Genomic DNA, 16837 nt, shown 5'->3' on the forward strand with positions numbered 1-16837 from the left:
CTACCCCGCGTTGAGAACCCCTGATCTGAAAATAGTTCATTTTCCATGTCGATCAGGAAATACTGGTTATTCTCCCAATGAGGGGCGCGTGCTATTCATGACATTCATCTAGAAGTCCCTGGATCGGTAAAACCGTTGCTTTAGCGGCAGCATGTTGCGAAACTACCACGAGTTACGCAATCAAAAATAATATATAGGCTTACAGTCGTGAATTCGACGGAACGCAACAAGCAGACCTATAGTTGAGCTATAAACTCCACAGAGGTGTAATAATTCTACGCCCTTTTTCAGAAATTTCCTTTGCAGCTGATCCCTGCTTGAAAATACTGATCATGGCCTATATTTGCGGAACCAGTGTAAGAAAATTCTGTCGGTCTCAAAATGAGTACCGGGAAGTAACGTCATTTCTATCATTCTTCACGAACGTAAGCAAAAAAAAAGTCCGTTTTGCTGACGGGTCGTATTGCTAAGTTCACACTGATCAGTGAAGTCGTAGATCGAGTCAGAGACTGTAGAGTACACAGAGTTTACACTACCTGTTCGGTCTAGAACCGGCTGTGTAATTCCACTTTAAATTTTAGAGTCGATTTGTGGCCCCGGTTGTTACTACAGAGTGAGCAATTTGATACCAGAGTTTTGCTGGACTCAAGATTTAACTTTCCTAAAAACCATGTAAGGTTGGACCATATAAGATTGGACCATGTAAGATTGGACCATGTAAGATTGGACCATGCGTGACCCAACATGTTTTAAAATCGTCACCACGAGTTTTCGTCACACTCAACAATGGGACATTGCTTAAAAGCCTGATAACAAACATCACTATGTTTCTTGGCTCGCTCACTTTTTCTGTTCACTCATCCAAAAGACTGCCATTTTTGAGTCACTTGAGAAAAAGTGACTCTATGTAATCGGTCAGTGTTAGTCTGTCCGGCCGGCCGGCCGGCCGGCCGGCCGGCCGGCCGTCCGTAGACACCACCTTAACGTTGGACTTTTCTCGGAAACTATCAAAGCGATCGGGCTCATATTTTGTTTAGTCGTGACCTCCAATGACCTCTACACTTTAACGATGGTTTCGTTGACCTTTGACCTTTTTCAAGGTCACAGGTCAGCGTCAAAGGAAAAATTAGACATTTTATATCTTTGACAAAGTTCATCGGATGTGATTGAAACTTTGTAGGATTATTCTTTACATCAAAGTATTTACATCTGTAGCCTTTTACGAACGTTATCAGAAAAACAAGGGAGATAACTAGCCTTTTCTGTTCGGCAACACACAACTTAACGTTGGGCTTTTCTCGGAAACTATAAAAGTGACCGGGCTCAAATTTTATGTGCACGTGACTCATTGTGTTGTGAATAGCAATTTCTTCCTGTCCATCTGATGCCTCATATAATATTCAGAACTGCGAAAGTGACTCGATCGAGCGTTTGCTCTTCTTGTTTTTGACAAAATCATCAGGCTCAAACAGGCATGCAAAAGTCCCACGCTTTGAAGTAAGTTACTTCAAAGTGTGGGAAGATCCCCCGGCACACTTTGAAGTAAAAACTGAGTTTACTTCAAAGTGTGGGGCACATCCCCACACTTTGAAGTAATTTACTTCAAAGTGTGGGATTACTTCAAAGTGTGGTGCAACAGTCGTGCCGAGTCTGCTATCCAGTTCGCGGTAGGATTAGAAAAAAAAAATATATATATACCAAACCGATGTCAAATACGAGCTGATTTGGTGAAATAAAGCACATTTCTACTTGCGAAACCCATCGAACAGCCATTAGGCTAAGCGAGAGAGTTCTCGTGATTGTTTTAATTAAAAAACTCATTCGTAAAAACTAGAGACTAGGTTTCTGGTCAAAACGAATGGTTAATCTGCTGTATCATTCGCTTGTCGGAAAGACAATCGGCCTACGCGCATCTCTCAAATATGACCTTCTCTTGTCTACTGTCTCGGAAGATTTATTCTACTCCCAAATAGCACTTCTTTGCACCTCTTATGACTCCTTCGTCCTCTAGAATCCCGTACCCACACCAAATACGAGCTGATTTGGTGAAATAAAGCACATTTCTACTTGCAAAACCCATCGAACAGCCATTTCCGGTGCTCGATCGCGGACATTTTCAGCTTTGAAGGATATTTACGGGCAAATATCAATCGCTCCCTGACTTTTTATGCATCGAGAAACAAATTTAGTCATCGCTGAATCAGTAGCTTACCTTAAATCCCCACATAAATCAAACAATACCTAGAAAACAGACAAAACTTGCCTTCACACGTGTCATGAGCGGCCTTCGGCTTCTGTTCGGCCTTTGACCGGTTATCCCCCGTGATGAATATATACTTGCACAATTTCACATTTCCAGAGCTAAAGCTTGTAAACCCATATTCTGACAAACTATTGGGTGGATTGAAATTAAAGAACATGTATGTACATGTGTGATGGGTACTTTATTTTCAACTTTGCCATACAATTTGAGGTACACCATCGCCTGGTTTCATGGCCTTGAAAAACAAACAGGAATGCTACAGGCCAAAAATGGTTTTACCTGAAAGAAGCGCGCAGTGCCAGTGGCGAAGCCACAAGCCTGACTGAGCCTGCGAAGCAGGCAAGCCAACTAGGGGGGTCCGGGGGCTTGCCCCTCCGGATTTTTTTTCAAAAAACGGTTAAAATCTGTGCAATCTGGTGCATTCTGGACATCATTTTCAGGGCTGTAATAGTGTTGTGATCTAGTTAAAAATCCCATTTTAGCCTCCCCCCACCACCATTCAACACACCTCCAAACTGTTGAAAACAACACTACTGTGCGCTGGTTTCATTGAGACCGGCGCCCGGTCGCGTTGCGCGATATTCACATGGATCGTTTTTGCGGAAATGTTTCAACTTCACCGGAATAAATTTGACTTTACCGGATTTTGAAAACGGCTTTTTCGGATTTCCGGCAATTACCGGAAAAGCAGCATGCCTGACAAAATCCAGACCCGTGGCCTGACCTTTCCACCAGGGAAGGCATTCTTGCCGCCTGTTTTGGTCTGGCTTGAATCCACAAAATATAACAGAAGTTCGATGACAGTACCGCTGCACGCCATTTTTGATCTTCGAATTCGAATTTGACTGAATGCACTCAAAACTTTTGCACGAAGCCCTTCCATTGGATGAAGTTTGGCAGACTTTGGCAATTTGCCTTCTGATTGGATCTCTTTTTTGTGTGTGATTGGTTCTCTTAAAGGGAAGCAATCGCTGTCAAAATCATATTTCTGAATGTGTTGTTGCTTCCCCTTCAATCGGGATTGGCTCCTTGACGATAAGAGGATCATAGAGTGATACAGCTGTGAAAAATGTACGTTGAAAATAAAATGCTTTGCAATAATGCCCATCACGATCACAAAAACAAATGACGATCCCGATCACGAGACTTGATTTTTTTGTCATCACGGATCACGGGCAAAGTCCCATCACGATCACAGAAATGGAAATTTCGGCAATCACGGTCACAGAAAGGTCAAAAAACGCCAATCACGATCACGATTTTAAACCCTTTGGGGCCCTCGACAAAGGTAAGTTAGCTCAGTGCTCACTAAATTAATTTACAAGACTGTCAACTTACTTTTGTATAATAATCTATTTCAGTGTGTCACCAGGGGCGGATCACATCGTTTTTAAGGTGGGTTTCCAAATTTATCTCAGGGACAGATCGACGACGCGAGGCATGCCCCCCCCCCCCCCCCCCCTCAATCTGGTGCAATCTGAGGCAAGTATTTAATATACCTTCCAAAAAGTTAATGTAAGAAGACAAATTTGGATCAAAACAAGGACAATTGACTGATCTGGTGCAACCTGAGCCAACAAGTTACCCAACTACCTCCAAAAACAGTCATTAAGAAGACAAAGGCCGGCTCCTAGGGGGGGTCCGGGGGCATGCTCCCCCGGAGAATTTTGATAAAAAAAACCACAGGGAAAATGGAGCAATCTGAGCAATCATTTTTTCTCCTTATTTTTTAGACTCGGGGGGGGGGGGGGGGGGGTCCGTTCAGTTCTCTCTCTCTCTCTCTCTCTCTCTCTCTCTCTCTCTCTCTCTGAGTAAAAATACCGCATTTCTGTGTGTGGGTTTGTGGATGGATAAAAAGGCTCTCTACTTCTTACATTTAGTCAAGTTTTGACTAAATGTTTTAACATAGAGGGGGGAATCGAGACGAGGGTCGTGGTGTATGTGTGTGTGTCTGTGTAGAGCGATTCAGACTAAACTACTGGACCGATCTTTATGAAATTTGACATGAGAGTTCCTGGGTATGATATCCCCGGACGTTCTTTTCTTTTTTTCGATAAATACCTTTGATGACGTCATATCCGGCTTTTTGTAAAAGTTGAGGCGGCACTGTCACACCCTCATTTTTCAATTAAATTGATTGAAATTTTGGCAAATCAATCTTCGACGAAGGCCGGGGTTTGGTATTGCATTTCAGCTTGGTGGCTTAAAAACTAATGAGTCAGTTTGGTCATTAAAAATCGGAAACTTGTAATTAAAATTATTTTTTCATTAAACGATCCAAAAACAATTTCATCTTATTCTTCGTCATTTTCTGATTACAAAAACATATACATATGTTATATTTGGATTAAAAACAATCTCTGAAAATTAAAAATATAAAAATTATGATCAAAATTAAATTTCCGAAATCGATTCAAAAACTATTTCATCTTATTCCTTGTCGGTTCCTAATTCCAAAAACATATAGATATGATATGTTTGGATTAAAAACACGCTCAGAAAGTTAAAACGAAGAGAGGTACAGTAAAGCGTGTTATGAAGCACAGCGCAACCGCTGCCGCGCCAAACAGGCTCGTCACTTTCACTGCCTTTTGCACTAGCGGCGGACTACGTTCAGTTTCATTCTGTGAGTTCCACAGCTTGACTAAATGTAGTAATTTCGCCTTACGCGACTTGTTGAATGTTGTAGCTGTAGAAGTAGCAGCGCAGCAGTAGTACTAGTAGTAGCAGCTACTGTGAGCTTTCTACTTACTTGTACGTGTAATTCCCAGCAAAGACACAATTCTTCAACAACAAACACAATTAAAAACTCCCGCAAAAAACACCTCCCCCCTTACCCTAAAAAACAGAAACAAAAAACAAAAACAAACACAAGCCCAAAACAAACCCAACACACACACACACACACACACACACACACACACACACACACACACACACACACACACACAGTGACACACACACAAGGGAAACAACTCAGAGAAGTTCAGGGAGAAAAGATACACAAAGCAAGGGAATGCCAACGAAATCACAACTTTAAAAAGTGAACACTTTATTTTTGAGTGAAATAATGATCACAGTTAAGCAATAAATTACAATATCACCCCAAAATACTGTAAGAGGAGCATATTTCGTAAAACAAATTACTTAAAGAGGAACATGTTTCGTAAAACAAATTACTTAAAGAGGAACATGTTTCGTAAAACAAATGCAAATGCTTATACTTTTAAACGATTTTACGATTGCCAAAAGTAATATGAAATCTGCTACCCCAGCTTAAAAACAAACAAACATCGAAGCAAGTTAGAATGTTATACTCTTTTTTACCCTAGCACAACCCTACTGTGACCTGAAAATATGACCAGGATAATACACCAGACTATCTAGAGTCATGTTCAGAAGTCATCAAACCATTAAATCGCTGAAAAAACATTTAAGAAAATTCTAAATTTTGATTTAAATCTTATCCAAACTTGACCCCACTGTGACCTTCGGGTCGTGTCGGGAAAACATTAAACCCTAGTAGTGGGCAAAGTTTCAAAGCTCTAGCTGCAAAAACATTCGAGATAACCCCAACGTTAACTTTTTTGTCTCGGGACACTGCTCCTAACACTGCTCATTCGTAAGACACTTGCGATTACTCAGGAGAGTCAAAAAACAAACCAAGAGTTCTCGTAGTGCTTTTTCGCAGAATACAGTGATGCAGCGAATCACACAAACAGTATAATTATACTGAAGGCCACATAAGGTATAAGCTTTAAAACATGATATTTCAATTCATCATGTGCTTTAAAACGTACGGTATCACAGACTGGGAAAGGTTCGCCAAAGACAGTGACAACTGGAGAACAGCGTCAACCAACTGTCACCCTCTTTATCATCATCATCATCAGGTCTATGTCATCATCTTGAACATGTATTGTGCAGTAAAGCACGGCGTCGATCCACAGACGACATTCGTGAGTGCATCCCTGTAGTCTGACCATCGGTCCATCCAGTTTTTCTTCAATGAAATAGTTTTTAATGGAATAAGATTAAGAGAATTCTGCCATTTGGACACATAGCCGGAATCAACAGCTTGATTGCTTTCTCTGCAAAGTACTAACTTTTTGCTGAATTATTATCAGAAGCTGGAAATGTCTTCAAACTAAAATCTGAACGTGAACAACTTGAAGCATTCCCTTCGGAACGCTGCTGAACAGAAGCTGTAGATAACGGGATTCACCGAACAGTTGATGCAATAAGATTTTACGCAGATCTGAAACATGTTGGAACGAATATCTCTCCCGCCGTATTTGATAAGGACCCAGATGTAGGGAAGAAAGTTGAATAAAAAGACAGCTGTCAAAATATACATCATTAAGGTGGTGTGGATAGGGATTCTGGACACGAATGGAGAGAGAGATTGGACCTGGTCTGGCCGGCGGAGATGGCCCGAGAGGTCACGTTGAATTTGAAGAACGGGTATAGGTCTGGACATCGGTGTTGATACCTGGAGACTATCACTCGTTGTGAGGCAGGGTTCGACTTCAAGTTGGGCATGGGCGTCGCTCCAAGAGAGTCCTCTGTCAAGTTTCTCGCTGCTGTCAACTGTGCTATCGCTGGCAGAATGAAGCTGCTCTGTCCCTGTTAACAGTCTGTCCTTTTCCATCGTAATAATGATCTCATCTGACATGACGTTTTTGTTTTCTTTTGCGATCTTGCTTTCCTCTTTAGTCAAACTCATTTTCTTAAGCGAAACTAATGATTTGACATCTATTGCGCTACTTCCTCCCAATCCCATCGCACTGTTCTTCTTATCTGACAATTCGGATGTGTTTTCTTTTGCACTCTCAGTAACCTTACCGGAATGGTTGTCGGCTATTTCTGTTTGTTTTTGCTCTGTATCCCCGGCTTTTGTGTGCGCAAGCTTGTCCATGCTGGATATTTTGATTATGGATACAAAGCCATCCAGGTTTAGCGACTGGGAGCTCTGCCCTTCGGCGGACTGACAGCGTGAAAGAGTCTTGGGTTCCGTGTCTTGTCTACCATCAGCGGGTTCGGTGGCTGTCTTCTCAACCTTTTCTCCTTTTCCGGCAGACGTCGTTATGCAGGTGGCTTCTATATCAGGAACGCGCACATCCTCAACAGATCCATTCCGAGAGGTACTACACAATATATTTGCTTCGTTACCACCTATCTCTGACTTAAAAGTGGGCTGAATCTGAGAAGGTCCCCCGTGAGTTTGCATTGTTGACGCGAGGCCCGTTGATGGTGGCATCTGCGCCTGAGTCCTCTGGCTGGCCGGTGATGGCGATATGTCCGATGACAGGGATGTTGTGCGCGGCGGTCCTCGAGGGCTATTTAAGAAAGTTGCGTCCACTGCTGAACTCAAACAGTCCTCCGTTGTGGCTCCCGTAGAGCATTCGTTGATGTGCAGAGATCTTGTCCTAGTGTTTCTTGTGATATTTGAACCAGGTTTACACTTGTGAATCCAGTACATCTCCATGTGTTTTTTGTGCTTCAACAAAAAGCGTGCGATCCGTACGTATGCCACAGACATCACCATGAAGGCGATACAAACCGAGACAACCAAGGACCAGGCGTATTGCATCAAGAATACGGAGCCAACAACATCGTCAGCTACAAAGCAGGTCAATCCAGTCACGTTGGTCCCTTCAAAGTATACGGTGTTCCTCCCAGTGAAAAAAATAGTTGGTATCGTGGTTAAGATCGTCAAAAAAGCACAAACACCGACAGCTTTCTTCTCATTGAACTGCTTCTTTGTCGGCTTGCATACTTTCCTGTATCGTTCGATGGCCACGACGATGAGTAAATTTCCTGAGAAACCCACCACGCCAGCCTTGACAAACATGACCGCTTTGCATTCCAACTCGCTATAATCCAGGTCGTAACGTAACTGGAACACAAGTTCCATTGGCATGACCACAACGCAGGTGAACAGATCGAGCACGCCTGTCAATAGGATGTAGTACCTGACAGCACAGTGCCGGATTTTTTTGGAGAAAACGATGCAGACTACGACGTTACCGATAATTCCGGTGATCATCATGCACGTGATGTAGGTGAGAGTCGGTACCATAATGCGCTGAAATTGCTTAGGCTCTTTCAAAGACTGCATGGCCAGTGTCCCGTTCTGATGAATATCTATCATGTTGTTGATGTGGATGTTTTCCGCTGGGAAGGGATGACTCTAAATACGGTTAATATACCTGGCTCTGAAGATTTCGACAGTTATTTGTCAAAGTTCTTTGCACGAAAAACCTAGACAGAAACAAAATCAGACAGAACGGTTTCCGGAAATATCGCAGTTCGAGGTTGAAAAGTTCATACTTCACTGACAACGAACAGATGTCCTTACACACGCTTACAGCTTGCTGAACACACACTCCTGCGCGCTTAACAACAAAAAGAAATACTTCAATGACTGTTGCGTCCAACGCAACGACTCGTACATTTTTACTAATAATTCGAACAGCCTCCTCCTGAAGAATATGACGCATTTACTTCAATTACTAATGACGCAAAAAGCCACGGTATTCATTTCCACATCTCTTTATTTTTAGGTCTGTCTGAGATCTAGTAGTCCAAGCAAATAAGAGAACAACGTTGAAGTGACAATGACTAGATTTAAAATGTCCCTTATCAGAAAGTTCAACCTCAGTCCTTTGATGTTTATTAAACACATTTTCATATAAAGTTGGCGCTTCATATGGAAAAGTGGCTTTGAAATTGACCCTAATCCTTCTTTGGGCTCTGTAAATGTCGTTTGGGGCTATGGTTGTAAAACGGTATCTACTGGTCACCCCAATGTATAAACTGAAAACTCTTTCTGCACCAGAACACGCAGAAAGGATTGTATCTGCCTGATGTCTGATGCTTTTCAAAATCCCCAACCACTAACACCTTCAAAACGGACATTAACTGACACTGTTGTTTTTCCCTATATAATCCTTACTATTTTTCCGAGACGTCGTCGTGTTGTGTATTTAGCTTGCCACAACCTCATACATGGTCCTAAAAGTTAAAGTTGAAGAAAATACTAAAGATAAATGAACAAGCTGACGCAGTGTCATTCGCACCGTGAATCCCCCCATGGGAACATACTAAAGTCTGGTTCCAAATAGGCTTAATTTCCTTCTATTTCTTTGTATTTCTGCCTCGTAGGGGTAGGGGTGTTCAAACCAAAGGCACCTTTAAACCAAAATTCAAATCACACATCTTAATACAACACTAAGACACTCAGCAGTGAAAGGGTGTCTGCTGGTAAAAAATTCCAAACAATCCTAAAAGTACTTCACTACTAAACGTGCTTTTAAAAAGAGCCGTTATTTTTCCCTCTATAATCAGTATTGTGTTTTCTGCGAACATGTAGTCTATTTAGATGGTTGTCATCACAGGCACTCGTCACGATCGGGTCGGGATCAAAGTGGGCGGGGCCTGTGCGCTCTCAGTACTACTACTATTACAAGGTAAAACTCTCTTCGTTCACACCCCTGACTCTCTTCCCACACTGTGTTGAGAAAATTTTCTTCCCGACGCTTCCGTCATCTGCTTCAGGGGAAATTCAAAGAGGTTGGTGAAGCTATTTATCTCTATAAATGAAGTATTACGAAGTGTTGCACATCGAGATAGGTCAGGTTAGTTCTGTTAGTGTCTATACTTAATGCCAATGGGTTTTTCGGGTTTGTATTTCGCGTATTTTACCCGTGAATCGGCCGAATGACGGACCCGTCGCTGCACAGCTGCAAAGTTTGTCGCTTCGAGCGCAAAATCGTGAGGAAAACGCGTCTTGTAAGTAATGCTAATACATTCTACCAAAACCTAAACATGTCTGCACCAATCCTGCCAAGTGTCGTAGTTGTAGTCCCCCGCAAACAGCTGTAATCGTAAGAAGAATGTGATCATTCCTGCAGATTTGTGTGTCGTGCACCCGATTTGACCGAATTTTAGCGTGTCGTACACCCGCTGTGACGTTTTTCACGTCGTGACGTCCACCCGATGCTCACGTTCTGTGTCGTCTCTCCGATCGTGCACTTACCTTTTGCACATGACCTTTCTCACTTGTTACATTGTGTCATCCCCCATACATAAACACGAATTACATGTATAGCTTTGTTCTTTTGTATTCTGACTGGCATGGAGTCATTTTCAGATACAGTCATGGAGATGACAATAGCCGGATCTTACCACCAATGTGGATAAAGACACCTTGGTAAGTACTCTTAGTCTCGCCTACCTTTCAACCATTGCAAAGGGGTGTTGGGGCAGGAATAAAGTTATCTTCCATCCAGGCCCCACAGTTGGGTTGACATGACAGTCTAGGGTAGATACACTGCACTGTGCGATGCAGGTAGCTGGTATGCCCCTGTCCAAATGAATCTTTAAACATCTTACAGAAGTTACACTGATTATAAACAAAGAGATTTTTGACTCACATGCGAAGCAAAAGTGAGTCTATGTACTCAGCCTAGTCGTCCGTCCCTCCGTCCGGCCGTCTGTCCCAAAAACTTAAACGTTGGATTTTTTCTCAGCCGCTATGAAGTCTATCAGCGCCAAATGTGGCATGATGGTGTATGATGACAAGACCTTAAAAAAACATACATAGTGACTTGACCTTTCTTCAAGGTCAAGGTCACGGGCCTTTAAAAACAGTTATTTTTCACACTTTCCCAATTTTCTCCCAAGTTTTTGAAAATGTCGACCCGAGCTACAAATGGTATACAGGGCATAGTGAGCCCTATCTTTTGATACCAGTTTGGTTGACCTTGCTTCAAGGTCAAGGTCATTTTGACCCCTCTGAAATGTGTCCAAAACGTGACTTTACCACTAAATGACAATGTCTCTTGGTAGAAAGTGCCAATAAACACCAATGTGCTTCCTATCTGTTGAATTGATAGCCATGTCTTGTGTGACCTTGACCTGGAGTCAAGGTCATGTGGTGTATTTTGGGTGGAAAAATGTGTAAAATAGTTCTGAATGTATGGTGTCATTGCCAGCTTCAGTTGTTTGACTTTAATATCACCTGAAGGTCAAGGTCATTTAAAGGTGCATACTCAAGTAGATGCAGACATTGGACAGCCTTTCGCCACATGGCGGCGTAGCTGTTCACGGTGCTTGAAGTGTGCAAAACACACCTTACAAGAACACCCTGCCCGTGTGTGATGGTAACGGACATGGTCACTCAGAAACCTTTTTAGTGCAAAGGTCTTGCCACACTGGGTGCTGGCCACCTCTTTTGGTATCCCTTTGCACACATGCTTTGAGGGGTACAAGCTTTTAGGACTTGCATAAGATCTGCCGCATGAATCACATGAATAAGGCTTAATCTTGTCATGCTTCACGTTGCGGTGTGACGTCAGATCAATTTTTTGTGAACTTTTTGTCACATATGGTGCATTCATGATTTGTTTTTCCTTCACCATGATCAAAGCGCTGATGAGCCCACAAGGTGCGGTAATGCTTGTAAGTTTTACCACACTCGTGGCACTGGTGCACTGACTTGTCAGCCGAGACCTCCATCTTCTTCTTCATGGGTGTCTTCTTCTTCATGGGTGTCTTCTTCTTCTTGGGCGACTTTGGCTTCTCTGTCGAAGGCCCAGCACCATCGTCAGCAGCTGTCCACATACAACAAGATACAAAAAGCTTGTGTTAGTCTAACCAGATCGAATGTATATAAACATTATTCAGGTACAATAGTCCGTTGTTGCATTGTAAAACTATAACTATAACATGATCAGTACGCTTTCATATTATCATAATCAAGCGTTGCCAATACCTGCACACGGACAACAGCTGCAGTCAACTGGTGGTAATGGATGGCTCACACGTTAATCCTTATTGTCAAAAAACGATAACAATGTTGTAGCTATAACCCATTGACATGAGGTGCAGCCAATCGCTGCTTTCAGCTGTCAGTTCAATAGGTTTACAGCTACATCATTGTTGTCGCTAAACCTGAATTTTGACAAGAATCGACGTGTGCAAGAATCCACGTGTGAGCGGCCCATAAACATGATCCTGCACAGGCTTACATAATAATAAAATATAACTTACATGTCGATTTCTCTTTGGGTGTCGATGTTTCTTTGGGTGTCACCTTTGCCTCCTTTTCTGGAGTTTGGACTATGTCCAGGTAACTATCCATAAATTCAGCGGATAACTCCGCTTCTTCTTCTTCCACAACTTCCATGACCTGATCCATGTTGTCCCTGAAAAATCACTCCAAGACGATCAGAATACAAACAAACAAGGTCATGTGCAAAAGGTAAGTGCACGATCGGAGAGACGACACAGAACGTGAGCATCGGGTGGACGTCACGACGTGAAAAACGTCACAGCGGGTGTACGACACGCTAAAATTCGGTCAAATCGGGTGCACGACACACAAATCTGCAGGAATGATCACATTCTTCTTACGATTACAGCTGTTTGCGGGGGACTACAACTACGACACTTGGCAGGATTGGTGCAGACATGTTTAGGTTTTGGTAGAATGTATTAGCATTACTTACAAGACGCGTTTTCCTCACGATTTTGCGCTCGAAGCGACAAACTTTGCAGCTGTGCAGCGACGGGTCCGTCATTCGGCCGATTCACGGGTAAAATACGCGAAATACAAACCCGAAAACCCCATTGGCATTAAGTATGGACACTAACAGAACTAACCTGACCTATCTCGATGTGCAACACTTCGTAATACTTCATTTATAGAGATAAATAGCTTCACCAACCTCTTTGAATTTCCCCTGAAGCAGATGACGGAAGCGTCGGGAAGAAAATTTTCTCAACACAGTGTGGGAAGAGAGTCAGGGGTGTGTCGTTGCTCTAGACCGAACGGAAGTAGTGAAGTTATCAGAAACCGAGATTGCAGCAGACGACAGACAGGTTGCGCATGTTTTCTGCGCATGTGACCCCGTGACCAGGCATAATTAAAAAGTTGTCAGCGGCGTTCGTCAGTCGATCTGTCTGTTCACCGCCAACTTTCCTATTCCTTGATTCTTCTTGCAACTTCCAGATAATGGGATGCAAACATAAATTTAGATTGTCTCATCCTTGTGATGGAGTTGGAAATCATGGATTCACCAGAGAAAATATATAGCTGATTCGGGCCAGTGTGACCAGTGCATCAAGTCTTCGGATAGTTTTCGAAAACTGGAAAATCTGTTTTGTCAGGGATTGTGGTTGTGTTTCAACCACGAGCAGAGATGAGAGAATTGTTTGTTTACTGCCGATGAACTCATTCAAAGCCTGTTGTTGAACGTCACGAAACATATGACCCATGGTTTTGACCATGTTCTGCTGAAGACGCAACGGAGTCCACATTTGAAGGTGAGCGAATTTTCGAATAGATAATCCCATAAGGAAAGACCCCCCGTCCATCACAAGTGACAGCCATAGGCCACGCCCACCTCGTGACGAGTGCCTGTGGTTGTCATGTGCACATGAGTTGCTAAAGCGTTTTCAGTTGGGCATATGTCGAAAAGCAAAGAATTAGCCCTTTGAAAACCATCAGAACTGTCACACAAAAATAACATTTACCTATCTCACCAACTGACCAAACATAGGGCTTTTCCTTATGTATTATGTATTGTCGTGTTTTTTGTAGCATACTTGTGAAAACAGCCACCACTGTTGTAAATGATACTTTAAAGAGCATTATTTCATTTTTACAGTTGAAAGACAACCTGGACTGCCGTATATATTACAGCTGTTTTACAATCAGCCAAAATTTTCTTAACAAACGTATGTTAAGAACAACTCCCATAGTGAAATTGAAGGAAAACAAAGTGAAAACCCCCCTGCCATAGAGGAGCTAAAGAATCAACAATAAACGACTGCATGGATAGCTTGATGCACGAATGCATTGCGGACATGTTTGTCTCCAACCAAGAGAAAGTTCCAAAAAATCCCTTTTGTGCTTCTTATTATACAGTGACGTCAAAGACAGCCTTTTCTGCTGTTCATACATTCAGGGGTTATGGTTACACTAAACGACGTAGTTGTAGCCATACTGCCATCCAGATTTATTTTTTCCTTGCGAGCAGTCACAGGGTGTTTGTGCTGTCTGCCAACCGTCAGACGACCCCGCCCAAGTCTGTTAAGGGACCGTTTGACCGTTATAGAACGGGTCTTTTTGATTTTTTAGCACATTTGGAAACGGTTGATTTTTATCCCTACCATTGTTTCCAAACATTATATAGGAATGTTTTGTGAACAACGGATAATAGCCGCTACTCGCATGTGTAGCAAAAGTGAGCGTACATACTCACCCTGGTCGTACAGCCGTTGTCCGTTGCCCGTCTTCATCTGTCTGTACAAATCATTACCTTTGGATTTTTCTCGAACGCTATGAAGTGAAGAAACACCAAATGTTGCAAAATGTTGTATGACCCCAAGAGCTCAAAAAAGATACTTAAGAACCTTGACCTTACCTTAAGGTCAAGGTCACAGGGAGAATGAATGTGGTCTAAAAACTGCAAAATTTCACATTGTGCCAGTTTTCTGGAAAACAAATTAAAAACAGCGGGCTTAGTTTTGTATGGTATACAAGAAAAAGAAAGCCTTATCTTCTGATACCATTTTGGTTGACCTCGCTTTAATGTCAAGGTCACAGGAGTCCTTCAAAGTTGAATTGTATACATGTTTTGAAGTGACCTTGACCCTGAACTATGAAAAAAATCTTTCAAACTTCATAATTGTGTGGGGCACATGTTATATACTGATATTGAGCCACATTTAGTCACATATCATCAAGGTCAAGGTCACTTTGCCCCTTTTGAAATGTGACTGAAACGGGCAATTGAATCACTAAAAGTGACAATGTCTCTTTGTAGAAAGTGCCAATAAGTATGTTTATGCTTCCTATGTCTTGAATTGATAGCCTTGTGATGTGTGACCTTTGATGATCTTGACCTTGGCCAAAGGTCATGTGTAATTTGGTAGGAAAAATCTGTAAACCAGTTCTAATAGTGTACAATGTCCTTGCCAGCTTCAGTTGTTAGACCTTCACCTTCAAGGTCACCTGAAGGTCAAGGTCACTTTAAGACAAAGGTCAAGCATGAGAGTCGCATGGGCTTTGCTTTGTTAAGATTTTTTACCAAGACACATGGATTTCTTTACCCGGCTTGGTCACATTTTTCATAGGGGTCAATGTGACCTTGACCCTAACGATGTGTGACCAGATGTGGCTCACTATGAAATTCTAACAAACGCCCCACTCAGTGTTTAAGTTTGTAAGAGATATCGTCCATAGTAAAGTTAAAGGGGCAAGCTCACATCAAAATATGTCTACAATTCAACTTTGAAGGGCTCCTCTGACCTTGACATTGAAGCGAGGTCAACCAAAATGGTATCAGAAGATAAGGCTTTCTTTTTCTTGTATACCATACAAAACTAAGCCCGCTGTTTTTAATTTGTTTTCCAGAAAACTGGCACAATGTGAAATTTTGCAGTTTTTAGACCACATTAATTCTCCCTGTGACCTTGACCTTATGGTAAGGTCAAGGTTCTCAAGTATCTTTTTTGAGCTCCTGGGGTCATACAACATTTTGCAACATTTGGTGTTTCTTCACTTCATAGCGTTGGAGAAATATCCAAAGGTAATGTTCAGTACAGACAGATAAAGACGGGCAACGGACAACGGCTGGACGACCAGGGTGAGTATGTACGCTCACTTTTGCTACACATGCGAGTAGCGGCTATTATCCGTTGTTCACAAAACATTCCTATATAATGTTTGGAAACAATGGTAGGGATAAAAATCAACCGTTTCCAACTGTGCCAAAAAATCAAAAAGACGCGTTCTATAACGGTCGAACGGTCCCTTAACAGACTTGGGCGGGGTCATCTAACGGTTGGCAGACAGCACAAACACCCTGTGACTGCTCGCAAGGAAAAAATAAATCTAGATGGCAGTACGGCTACAACTACGTCGTTTAGTGTAACCATAACTCCTGAATGTATGAACAGCAGAAAAGGCTGTCTTTGACGTCACTGTATAATAAGAAGCACAAAAGGGATTTTTTGGAACTTTCTCTTGGTTGGAGACAAACATGTCCGCAATGCATTCGTGCATCAAGCTATCCATGCAGTCGTTTATTGTTGATTCTTTAGCTCCTCTATGGCAGGGGGATTTTCACTTTGTTTTCCTTCAATTTCACTATGGGAGTTGTTCTTAACATACATTTGTTAAGAAAATTTTGGCTGATTGTAAAACAGCTGTAATATACGGCAGTCCAGGTTGTCCTTCAACTGTAAAAATGAAATAATGCTCTTTAAAGAATCATTTACAACAGTGGTGGCTGTTTTCACAAGTATGCTACAAAAAACACGACAATACATAATACATAAGGAAAAGCCCTATGTTTGGTCAGTTGGTGAGATAGGTAAATGTTATTTTTGTGTGACAGTTCTGATGGTTTTCAAAGGGCTAATTCTTTGCTTTTCGACATATGCCCAACTGAAAACGCTTTAGCAACTCATGTGCACATGACAACCATCTAAATAGACTACATGTTCGCAGAAAACACAATACTGATTATAGAGGGAAAAATAACGGCTCTTTTTAAAAGC

The 16837-nt window shown here is 42.2% G+C and overlaps 2 protein-coding genes across 2 annotated transcripts; both read right to left on the bottom strand.

The window, feature by feature from the left end:
- Positions 1-5331: 5331 nt before the first annotated feature.
- Positions 5332-8746, bottom strand: LOC138960002 (uncharacterized). Its single transcript, XM_070331720.1, has one exon. The coding sequence runs from the start codon at positions 8415-8417 to the stop codon at positions 6411-6413; it is 2007 nt and encodes a 668-aa protein (XP_070187821.1). The 5' UTR covers positions 8418-8746; the 3' UTR covers positions 5332-6410.
- Positions 8747-10643: 1897 nt separating this feature from the next.
- On the bottom strand, positions 10644-12849 carry LOC138960003 (zinc finger protein 611-like). Its single transcript, XM_070331721.1, has 2 exons — positions 12320-12849; positions 10644-11880 (listed from the first exon to the last, which is right to left on the bottom strand). The coding sequence occupies exons 1-2, from the start codon at positions 12465-12467 to the stop codon at positions 11627-11629; spliced, it is 402 nt and encodes a 133-aa protein (XP_070187822.1). The 5' UTR covers positions 12468-12849; the 3' UTR covers positions 10644-11626.
- Positions 12850-16837: the final 3988 nt, after the last annotated feature.

This window comes from Littorina saxatilis, linkage group LG2 (assembly GCF_037325665.1).
Source record: "Littorina saxatilis isolate snail1 linkage group LG2, US_GU_Lsax_2.0, whole genome shotgun sequence".
Taxonomy (NCBI): domain Eukaryota; kingdom Metazoa; phylum Mollusca; class Gastropoda; order Littorinimorpha; family Littorinidae; genus Littorina; species Littorina saxatilis.

Coding starts and splice junctions, on each gene's coding strand:
- LOC138960003 (XM_070331721.1), bottom strand. CDS start 12,467: ATGGATCAGGTCATGGAAGTTGTGGAAGAAGAAGAAGCGGAGTTATCC. Junction 11,881..12,319: donor ACCCAAAGAGAAATCGACAT/GTAAGTTATATT, acceptor GTATGTGGACAG/CTGCTGACGATGGTGCTGGG.
- LOC138960002 (XM_070331720.1), bottom strand. CDS start 8,417: ATGATAGATATTCATCAGAACGGGACACTGGCCATGCAGTCTTTGAAA.